Raw genomic sequence first — 12,243 nt, forward strand, 5'->3', positions numbered from 1 at the left:
ATTCTGAGGGTTGTTTTTTCGTCTTGTTTATAGCTTTCTTTGCTGTGCAAAAGCTTTTCAGTTTCATTAGCTTCCATTTGTTTATTTTTCTTTTATTTCCATTATTCTAGGAGGTGGGTCAAAAAAATCTTGCTGTGATTTATGTCAAAGAGTGTTCTTCCTATGTTTTCCTCTAAGAGTTTTATAGTGTCTCATCTCACATTTAGGTCTCTAATCCATTCTGAGTATATTTTTGTGTATGGTGTTAGGGCGTGTTCTAATTTCATTCTTTAACATGTAGCTGTCCAATTTTCCCAGCACCACTTACTGAAGAGACTGTATTTTCTCCATTGTCCATCCTTGCCTCCTTTGTCATAGATTAGTTGACCATAGGTGCATGGGTTTATCTCTGGGCTTTCTATCCTGTTCCATTGATCTATATTTCTGTTTTTGTGCCAGTACCATTTTGTCTCGATTACTGTATCTTGGTAGTACAGTCTGAAGTCAGGGAGTCTGATTCATCCAGCTCCGTTTTTTCCCCTCAAGATTGCTTTGGCTATGTGGGGTCTTTTTCGTCTCCATATAAACTTTAAGATGTTTTGTTCTAGTTCTGTAAAAAATGCCCTTGGTGGGCTTCCCTGGTTGCGCAGTGGTTGAGAATCCACCTGCCAATGCAGGGGACACGGGTTCGAGCCCTGGTCTGGGAAGATCCCACATGCCACAGAGCAACTGCGCCCGTGAGCCACAACTACTGAGCCTGTGCATCTGGAGCCTGTGCTCCACAACAGGAGAGGCCGCGACAGTGAGAGGCCCATGCACCGCGATGAAGAGTGGCCCCCGCTCGCCGCAACTAGAGAAAGCCCTCGCATAGAAACGAAGACCCAATGCAGCGAAATAAATAAATAAATAAAATAAATTTTTAAAAAAAAAAAATGCCATTGGTAGTTTGATAGGGATTGCACTGAATCTGTAGATTGCTTTGGGTAGTACAGTCATTTTCACAATATTGATTCTTCCAATCCAAGAACATGGTATATCTCTCCATCTGTTTGTGTCATCTTTGATTTCTTTCATCAGTGTCTCATAGTTTTCTGAGTACAGGTCTTTTACCTCCTTAGGTAGGTTTATTCCTAGGTATTTTATTCTTTTCGTTGCAATGGTGAATCGGATTGTTTCTTTAATTTCTCTTTCTGATCTTTTGTTGTTAGTGTATAGGAATGCAAGAAATCTCTATGCATTAATTTTGTATCCTGCAACTTTACCAAATTCATTGCTTAGCTCTAGTAGTTTTCTGGTGGCATCTTTAGGACTTTCTATGTATAGTATCATAACATCTGCAAACAGTGACAGTTTTACTTCTTCTTTCCAATTTGTATTCCTTTTATTTCTTTTTCTTCTCTGATTGCCATGGCTAGGATTTCCAAAACAATGTTGAATAATAGTGGCGAGAGTGGACATCCTTGTCTTGTTCCTGATCTTAGAGAAAATGCTTTCAGCTTTTCCCCATTGAGTATGATTGTTGGCTGTAGGTTTGTCATATATGGCCTTTATTATGTTGAGGTAGGTTCCCTCTATGCCCACTTTCTGGAGAGTTTTTATCATAAATGGGTGTTGGATTTTGTCAAGAGCTTTTTCTGCATCTATTGAGACGATCATATGGTTTTTATACTTCAATTTGTTAATATGGTGTATTACATTGATTGATTTGCATATATTGAAGAATCTTTGCATCCCTGGGATAAATCCCACTTGACACAGTGTATGATCCTTTTAATGTGTTGTTGGATTCTGTTTGCTAGTATTTGGTTGAGGATTTTTGCATCTATATTCATCAGTGATATTGGTCTGTAATTTTCTTTTTTTATAGTATCTTTGGTTTTGGTATCAGGGTGATGGTGGCCTTGTAGAATGAGTTTGGGAGTGTTCCTTCCTCTGCAACTTTTTTGGAAGAGTTTGAGGAGGATGGGTGTTAGCTCTTCTCTAAATGTTTGATAGAATTCACCTGGGAAGCCATCTGGTCCTGGACTTCTGTTTGTTGGAAGATTTTTAATCATAGTTTCAATTTCATTACTTGTGATTGGTCTGTTCATATTTTCTATTTCTTCCTGGTTCAGTCTTGGAAGGTTATACCTTTCTAAGAATTTGTCCATTTCATCCAGGTTGCCCATTTTATTGGCACAGAGTTGCCTGTAGTAGTCTCTTATGATGCTTTGTATTTCTGTGGTGTCCATTGTAACTTTTTCATTTCTAATTTTATTGATTTGAGTCCTCTCCCTCTTTTTCTTGATGAGTCTGGCTAAAGGTTTATCAATTTTGTTTATCTTCTCAAAGAACCAGCTTTTAGCTTCATTGATCTTTGTTACTGTTTTCTTTGTTTCTATTTCATTTACTTCTACTCTGATCTTTATGATTTCTTTCCTTCTATTAACTTTGGGTTTTGTTTGTTCTTCTTTCTCTAGTTCCTTTAGGTGTAAGGTTAGATTGTTTATTTGAGATTTTTCATGTTTCTTGCAGTAGAACTGTATTGCTATAAACTTCCTCTTCGAACTGCTTTTGCTGCATCCCATAGGTTTTGGATCATCATGTTTTCATTGTAATTTGTCTCTAGGTATTTTTTGAATTCCTCTTGAATTTCTTTAGAGATCTCTTGGTTATTTAGTAGTATATTGTTTAGCCTCCATTTGTCCACATTCATTATGATCTTCTTCCTGTAATTTATTTCTAATGTCATAGCACTGTGGTCAGAAAAGATGCTCGATACGATTTCGATTTTCTTAAATTTACTGAGGCTTGATTTGTGACCCAAGATGTGATCTATCCTGGAGAATGTTCCGTGTGCACTTGAGAAAGTGTAATCTGCTGTTTTCAGATGGAATATCCCATAAATATCAATTAAATCTATCTGGTCTATTGTGTCATTTAAAGCCTGTGTTTCCTTATTAATTTTCTGTTTGATGATCTGTCCATTGGTGTAAGTGGGGTGTTAAAGTCCCCACTATTATTGTGTTACTGTCGATTTCCTCTTTTATAGCTGTTAGCATTTGCCTTATGTATTGAGGTGCTCCTATGTTGGGTGCATATATATTTATAATTGTTATATCTTCTTGGATTGATCCCTTGATCATTATATAGGATCCTTCCTTGTCTCTTGTAACATTTTTTATTTTAAAGTCTATTCTATCTGATATGAGTATTGCTACTCCAGCTTTCTTGTGATTTCCACTTACATGGAATATCTTTTTCCATCCCCTCACTTTCAGTCTGTATGTGTCCCTAGGTCTGAAGTGGGTCTCTTGTAGACAGAATATATACTGTCTACAGTCTTGTTTTTGTATCCATTCAGTGAGCCTGTGTCTTCTGGTTGGAGCATTTAATCCATTCACGTTTAAGGTAATTGCCAATATGTATGTTTCCATTACCATTTTCTTAATTTTGGGCGGTTTGTTTTTGTAGGTCTTTTTCTTCTCTTGTGTTTCCCACTTAGCATTTGTTGTAGAGCTGGTTTGGTGGTGCTGAATTCTCTTAGCTTTTGCTTGTTTGTAACACTTTTGATTTCTCCGTAGAATCTGAATGAGATCCTTGCTGGGTAGAGTATTCTTGGTTGAAGTTCTTCCCTTTCATCACTTTAAATATATCGCGCCACTCCCTCTTGGCTTGCAGAGTTTCTGCTGAGAAATCAGCTGTTAACCTTACGGGAGTTCCCTTGTATATTATTTGTCGTTTTTCCCATGTTGCTTTTAATAATTTTTCTTTGTCTTTAATTTTTGTCCATTTGATTACTATGTGTCTCAGCATGTTTCTGCTTGGGTTTATCCTGCTTGGGACTCTCTGCACTTCCTGGACTTGGGTGGCTATTTCCTTTCCCATGCTAGGGAAGTTTTTGACTATAATCTCTTTGAATATTTTCTCAGGTCCTTTCCCCCTCTCTTCTCCTTCTGTGTCCCCTATAACGCGAATGTTGGTGTGTTTAATGTTGTCCCTGAGGTCTCTTAGGCCGTCGTCATTTCTCTTTTCCTTATTCTGTTCCGCAGCAGTGATTCCCACCATTCTGTCTTCCAGGTCACTTATCCGTTCTTCTGCGTCAGTTATTCTACTATTGATTCCTTCTAGTGTGTTTTTCATCTGTTATTGTATTGTTCATCTCTGTTTGTTTGTTCTTTAATTCTTCTAGGTCTTTGTTAAATATTTCTTGCACCTTCTCAATCGTTGCCTCCATTCTTTTTCCAAGGTCCTGGATAATCTTCACTACCATTATTCTGAATTCTTTTTCTGGAAGGCTGCCTATCTCCACTTCATTTAGCTGTTTCTCTGGGGTTTTATCTTGTTCCTTCAACTGGGATATAGTCCTCTGCCTTTTCATTTTGTCTACATTTCTATGATTATGGCTTTCGTTCCACAGGCTGCAGGATTGTAGCTCTTGCTTCTGCTGTCTGCCCTGGTGGATGAGGCTATCTAAGAGGTTTGTACAAGCTTCTTGATGGGAGGGACTGGTGGTGGGTAGAGCTGGCTGTTGCTCTGGTGGGCAGAGCTCAGTAAAACTTTAATCTGCTTGTCTGCTGATTGGCGGGGCTGAGTTCCCTCCCTGCTGGTTGTTTGGCCTGAGACGACCCAGCACTGAAGACTACAGGCTCTTTGGTGGGGCTAATGGCAGACTCCGGGAGGGTTCTCACCAATGAGTACTTCCCAGAACTTCTGCTGCCAGTGCCCTTGTCCCCGCAGTGAGCCATAGCCATCCCCTGCCTCTGCAGGAGACCCTCCAACAGTAGCAGGTAGGTCTGGTTCAGTCTCCTATGGGGGTCACTGCTCCTTCCCCTGGGTCCTGTTGTGCACACTACTTTGTGTGTGCCCTACAAGTGTGGAGTCTCTGTTTCCCCCATCCCATTGAAGTCCTGCAGTCAAATCCCGCTAGCTTTCAAAGTCTGATTCTCTGGGGACTCCTGCTCCCATTGCTGGACCCCCAGGTTGGGAAGCCTGACGTAGGGCTTAGAACCTTCACTCCAGTGGGTGGACTTCTGTGTTATAGCTGTTCTCCAGTTTGTGAGCCGCCCACCCAGCGGTAATGGGATTTGATTTTACTGTGATTGTGCCCCTCCTACCATCTCACTGTGGCTTCTGCTTTGTCTTTGGATGTGGGGTATCTTTTTTGGTGAGTTCCAGTGTCTTCCTGTCGATGACTGTTCAGCAGTTAGTTGTGATTACGGTGCTCTCACAAGAGGTAGTAAGCACACGGCCTTCTACTCTGCCATCTTGAACCACTCTCATTACCATTTTAGGTAAACCTCAAAGTATAGGCACATGTCAGAGCACTGTGACCCCAGAAATGGATGGGAAATGAAAGAAAGAAACACACAGCCTGTCTCGTGTAGAGATTCTTTGTAAGAAGTTCCTTCTGAGGGGACAACCTAGCTTAACACTATGTGACACAGCCAACGTTTTAGCAACTCTTCAACAACATTGAAACACATCTGTATTGAATGTAGGGTGTTTCATACACCACACAAAAAATGGATTCCTAAATCATTCTGCAAAGTGAACGTTCATTTATCTTTCCACATACACATAAATTGGAATAAAAGCTTATATGATCTTATATTCAGATTTTCTCTGGTAGGAAAAAAATATCAGTAAAGCTTTTTGTACAAGATGGATCAACGTGTACAGTGATTTTCTCCCAAGAATCTCCTCCAATTTCAAATATCAAATGTAATCAGGCACTAAAGGCATTAACAAGACATATATGCTGAGAAACTTGGTGTCTGACTTACCTATTGGATTTCTATCAAAGAACAATACCGGAGCTCTCAAAATGGACTCCAACATTTTGTTGTGCCAAATTTGTGAAGAATTAACAAGAACGCAGAACATCAACAGAGATCTTGTGATGCCGAAAAGGACAGTACCTACAGTTAGAACTGAAATAAAGAAACATCATTCAGCACAAGATCTCTGCCTTTCCTTCCATGATGCTAAAGCATGGCAGGCAGTTTATAAAGATATTATGTATTTTATTCTATAAATATAATTTATATATAAATTCATAAATAGAATATAGAATAAATTTATATATATAATGGATTATTTTTAACAGTTTAATACATTCACAAGATACATTTAAGGAAGAATATAAAAATCACTATGTTCCTCTCATTAAACAGAAACCACATGGGAAAAAAAAATCATGTATAAACCACAATTTCATTCTATGCTTTCCTAATTCAATTACAAGTTCTAATAAAATCTCAGAAGAGGGGCTTCCCTGGTGGCGCAGTGGTTGAGAGTCCGCCTGCCGATGCAAGGGACACGGGTTCCTGCCCCGGTCTGGGAAGATCCCGCATGACGCGGAGCGGCTGGGCCCGTGAGCCGTGGCCGCTGGGCCTGTGCGCCCGGAGCCTGTGCTCCGCAATGGGAGAGGCCACAATGGTGAGAGGCCCACGTACCGCAAAAAAAAAAAAAAAAACTCAGAAGAAAGAAAATTATAAAAAGTAGTTGATGGGCTTCCCTGGTGGCGCAGTGGTTGAGAGTCCACCTGCCGATGCAGGGGACACGGGTTTGTGCCCCGGTCCGGGACGATCCCACATGCCGTAGAGCAGTTAGGCCTGTGAGCCATGCCGCTGGGCCTGCACGTCCGGACCAAAAATTCACATAAAAAGTAGTTGATCTTCCTTTTTCCGTATTTCAAATCTTACTAATTAAAACATGTCCCATAATCTAAAATTGAGGAATGCTTTGGTACCATCATGAATTAACAGGGAACAGGAGAAATGATTTACCGTTTCCTTGTAAATGGTAAATTTACATCGAAATTTAATTCCACATAAAGTAGTTAATTCCATGCCCAAGTAGCTTTAAAGAGTATGAAAACATCACATTAAGTTGCAAGCAGAAAATCTCTTAAATAATTGAATTGCAAGAAAATACAAATTATATTTTAACATGACATAATTAAATGAGCAACTAATCTCTAAGTGTTTTATAGAAATGTGAAGCATTTGGAAATGAACATAATCACTTAAACTTATATTTTATTAACAACATAAATCAGTACCTGCTATGCATATAAAAATTAAAATAGCCCTAACATCTCTTGAACTGACAATGCTAAAGAGAGTGGACATAACTTCTATAATAAATATTCCATCAAGTACTTTTTTTCTCCCCTCCAGCTGACACATCGCTTATTTCAACTCTGAAAGCTGCTCAAATTCCTGAATTCCATCAACATGCATTTCCCTTAGCCCATACTATGTGAATGTATAACAGATTCCCTTTCTTCTTCAAGTTCCCATAGTCCACCAATTCAGAAGGTAAACAACTAATGGATTTAGGTTTCTTAGCAAGAGATCAACACAATAAACACCAAATTTCAATGAGTGGGTTCTTACAAAGATATCACACTCTATCTCTGCAGAAAGCTTGTATGAGGGTTTCCCATGGGAATATTTAATATTTTAGATGAGTATTTCCTCTAAAAAGTATGTAACACTACATATATTCTAAGCACTCTTTTGAAAGCACTCTATTGTGTTAATATTAGTCTAGCAAGCCAGATGGTAAATTAATCACACAGTTGCGGACACAATAACATTGTAATTTCAAGGTAAGAAAAGAGAAGCAATCCTAGTTTCCAGACACTGGATTTCGCCCTGCTTAGCTTCCCTCTTAAGTAATTAGTGAAGCCCAAGAGATGAGCGGTATGGTGAAAAGGGGCTTTGCCTACCTGTGAGGAAATAATGCTTTTGTTTGGGGGCCCTTGCTGCCAAAGGATTCATCCAAGTTCAATAAAAGCCAGGTTTTATTCAGAGAGAATTGGAACAATCTGAACCACACGGTGGGGATCTGTTTCTAATCCTCTTGCCCATCCATCTAATGAAATAAGATTTAGCTAAAGCAACCTATTAGAGTAGACAATAGCCACACACTTCTATAGTGGCTGATTTTCTGAATGTGCAATCCTGGTTTAACTTCCAAAATCCAGTACAGAGCAAATTAAGAGTCTTCACTTAACCTCTTTGTTCTAGTAGATTTTTTAAATAATCATTCTAATTAATTCACAGAGTAAATGCAACTCAGACTCTTAACCCGCTAAGACATTACTAAATTATTCCTGGAAGCCCTAGTTGCTCACACAGGCTCCTTGTAAGCACCTCAGACTCTTGTATAATAGACCAGATGACTCAATTTTACCTGAACAAACTGTGAAGTACCAGTCGGGATCAGGCACCACAATCAGGTTTCCTTTTCCATTCACCACGGCACACAGTGTACTCTGTCCACTCGCCCTACGGAACAGGGAAGAAAAAAATATTGTGCTATGGATAGAATTTAGATAAATAACAACCAAAAAACCCCCTCAATTTGGAAGATGCGTTTTATGCTGGAAAATGGTTCCCAGCTCACAAGGCCCTGTGTCCATCTACCTTATAAAGACTCAGTTTGAATCATGACAGCAGGGAAACTACGTGAGGATCAGAAGAGGGGGCTGAACAAGCCCCGCCTCTCCCCCGACTCTGTGGGAAACCGCGGCTTCCTCTTGATTTCACAGCACTTTGGGTCAGAGCAGGAATCACTCACCAGTATGAAAGCCACCAATCCTGAAGGACGTAGGCAACCTGGAGCAGGAACAACAATCACTCAAACACTGACATGACTGACCCCTCAAAACCCCACTCACTAGAATGGGTGATGGAAAGGCTCCAGAGAACGGACACGGTCCTTCCAGCTCAGGTCAGGGCAAGCCCCACACCCCAGAGAACCACAGGTCAGGGAAGGGCATGTGACATTTTAAAATCTCTAAGCGACATCCTTTCTTTCCTAAAAGCTCTCTATCATGCCTATGTAATACCAGAAAGCCTCACTTACTTTGCTCCCCACAGATAACGCACTTCAATGCAAATCCAAGTGGACTGCAAAATGCAGTCGTGATAGTGTAAATGTCAGGCTTTTTTGAAGGAAAAACGCTTGACAGGTACTGTGACGGTCAGTTTTCTGTGTCAGCTTGGCCAGGCCAGTCTCCAGTGATTCAACCAAACACTCGGCTAGATGTTGCTGTGAAGGTATTTTGTAGATGTGGTTCACATCTACAGTCAGTCAACTTAAGTAAAGGAGATCACCCTCAACAATGTGGTGGGCCTCATCCAGGCAGTAACAGCCTTAACAGGAAAACCTGAGGATTCTTGGAAAAGGAAGAAATTCTCCCTCAAGACTGCAGGGTCAGTGGCCTGAATCAGCCCACAGGCCTGCCTTACTGATTTCATATTCACCCAGCTAGATCCCAGTCTCATGAGCCAATTCTTTGAAATAAATCTCTTAATACACATATTAAAAATAATAATAAAATAAATACAGTATAAAAGTACATATATATCAAGTTGAGGGCACAAACCACAATAAATGTCCTTACTTACCTGAGCTGCAATGTTTAGCAGAAGAAGGAAAATGATGGTAAGCCAGTGAGCACCGGCTGTGAAGTAATTCATGTAGGTCTTAAAGTGAACTCTTCCCTCCGAATAGCTCTCCAGTGGTAGTGTAACCTGTATATGCTCAGTCTGCGAGGCAAAAATGACAGTGAGAGACAAAATTTTAAATAATGAACCCCCGAATTCTAGAAGTTCAACAATTCGCTCCATTGCAAAGCTGTGGAAAAACAGACACATCTCATACGCTGGTAGGAGTGCAAGATGGTCCATCTCCTACAGAGAAGGATGCGGAACTATCTAGCAAAACCATGCATGCATTCACCCTTGGACCCAGCCATCCTATTCCTAGGAATCTATTAGAAACAAGGAAACATCATTTGCACAAAGTTATTCACTGTTGGGTGGCTTTGCTTTAAACCGATCATGGGCCTCAGCACATACACAACATACCTGATTCAAGTATAAATGCAGAAGCTTGTTCCAAAACAACACACTAAATGACATGGAGCTAGTGTATCCCTCTAGATTATTTGTGTCACTCAAAGATGGAAACATAAAACATACTTGGGGCTCAAGATACTAACCAAATACAGTAAACTGAGTTCACACGGTGAGCTGGAGACATGTGAGTTTGGATAGCAGGGGAGCAGCATATGATCAGAATCCACCTGGTTCCTGAATTTCAGAGAGGGATTCCTGAGTTTGGAATGTGCGGGACTCATCTAAATACTTATCAGAATCATCCAGGATCCAGGGTTTGAATAGTGAGGGTTTGGATATCGAGGAACACCTGTGTATGTTTTTAAGGGAGATCTAGTGCCTTTCTGTCTGGAGGACTTAGAATGCATTATAGAGTCACAGGAGCCAAGGATGTCCTGGGCTCTATGCTGGCCACTGGGACTGAAGGTGGATAAGATGCAGTTTGGTCTTGAATGGTAAGAACTAATTCCAAACTGTCTGTTGTGTGTCAGGTCCTTTGCACAGGCTACCTCTGGCCCATCACAGACCATCTGACAAGGGGGCAAAATAATACCATGAGTCACCTACAGTGCCAGTTGACACACAGGACAGCAGCTGATTTAATCTGGGCCACAGTAGGACTCCATGTAAGGAGGTCTTAACATTACGCCTCTAGATGCATAAAGGAAGCCAGGAGGCAGCAGAGCAAGTAGGATGTAACTATGGTAAACTGAAGAGTTCTCAAATCAGAGTGAGCCACATACACCCAGAAATTCATAGCAGTACACCCACTACTGATCTCCATAAGATTCTCCATCCTACACCCAAGGGAGAGCCCCATTCAGGGAGCAATTTAATTCTACCAATTCCGTGGAATAAGGCCTTGGAAACTTAGGATCTACTTTGGGACAAACAAAGATGTCATGAGCAGAGCAGACTGAAGGTCCGTAGGTCCACCAAGAGTGGACAGACCAGGGCGTCTGCAGGATGAGAAACTCACATCTTGGTCCTCTGGAGCGGCATCTTGCAACGAGGGTCTGGAAGACTGTTGAGACCAAACTGAGGACTCAGAGGTCTGATTCCTCAGAGTGGGAGTTCCTGGAACTGGAGACAGTTCAGCCTGCTCATTCACCTTCTTTAAAAGGATATCTTCAAAATCTACCCCAGATTTCGGAAATGTAGTGTAAGTCCCCTTTTGCACTATTTTGCCCTAAAATAAAGAATTTGAGAGGAATGCATTTGCATTCGATAATACTAATCTATTCTAAATACTAATCAAGAAAAGTTAACTAGTCTTAAATTATGATTTTCCAAAGAAAATGATCCTTAGGTTTGGAATTCTGGTTGACGAATCTACTCCAACCCGAAGCAGAACTGAGCATCCTGATCTCTGCCAAACCCTGTGTTAGGTACTGGGGGAGGTGAAAGAAATGTGTGCTCGTGTGTTAAAAACGGAGGCCATTGACATAACTACCGCGGGCACTTCGGAATCAAAAAGCACAGAGGCTGGTGATATTATCAACACAGTCTGTTTAGACAACACGGAAATTTAAAGAAGCCTATCGTGACAAGCAGGATTTAAAAACACAGTCAATTGGGAAGGATATTCCAGGAAAGAAACTTAAGACCGACCCAGAGGTGGGCATGAGCGCATCTGCATAGGTAAGGGTCACTCATCAGATCTTCGCTGACCATTGTCATAGTATCACGTGCCCCGCTGAGACGAGCGATGTGGGAACCAGCCCAGGACGGAGAACCCACGAGCTGCGTCTACATGCTCTTCACAACTGCCCCACAAACACAGGAAGTTCCCAACTGAAAATTCAATATTCCAGCTGATGAAACAGCTCATAAACAAGGAGGCCATGAGACGGGAGCGGCTCTAATGCCTTGGCAGCCCGTGCCAGCAAACCAAAACCTAAGCCAGAATCGATCACACCCATCACAAGCAGTCAACCAGCCTTCCCCACATCAGGCAGCTGCTTACGCTACAGCCGATCTCATCGTTTTCTTTGAACACGTGTGACACATCATTGCAGTTTCCCTCCCTTACAAAGTTATATAAAATAACGTGCAGATGTTTTCACTATTTTCTGACCCCATGAAACAAGACTCAGCTGATTCACTCAGTAGCAAACAAAATATTGGGCAAAACCCCAGGATGAAAAACTAATTAAAGTAGGGTATGTCTGGTTAAGACAGGTCAGGTAAAGAAGGTGGCCCACGACCCCAGCTGGTACCCCTCTCATTCTATCCCCTGAGGTGGTCCACTAGGAGAAGCCCAGTGAAGCCTCTGGGTACCACCTGACACTGCAGAATCAGAAAATTATTCACGATACACTGTTTCTTGTTCCACTTGGGAGGTAAAATTCATACACCTTATTTGATG

General features: G+C 41.2%; 1 protein-coding gene across 1 annotated transcript in view; it reads right to left on the reverse strand.

The window, feature by feature from the left end:
- Positions 1 to 12,243, reverse strand: part of LOC113625296 (multidrug resistance-associated protein 4-like) — a 167,319-nt gene that overhangs the window by 94,062 nt on the left and 61,014 nt on the right. Inside the window, 5 exon segments of the mRNA XM_027115725.1 lie at positions 5,745 to 5,891; positions 8,164 to 8,258; positions 8,551 to 8,588; positions 9,384 to 9,524; positions 10,855 to 11,064. Coding sequence (XP_026971526.1) covers positions 5,745 to 5,891; positions 8,164 to 8,258; positions 8,551 to 8,588; positions 9,384 to 9,524; positions 10,855 to 11,064 — 631 coding nt within the window.

This window comes from Aethalodelphis obliquidens, unplaced genomic scaffold (genome assembly GCF_003676395.1).
Source record: "Aethalodelphis obliquidens isolate GAN/ISIS:26980383/991018 unplaced genomic scaffold, ASM367639v1 scaffold15, whole genome shotgun sequence".
Classification (NCBI taxonomy): Eukaryota; Metazoa; Chordata; class Mammalia; order Artiodactyla; family Delphinidae; genus Aethalodelphis; species Aethalodelphis obliquidens.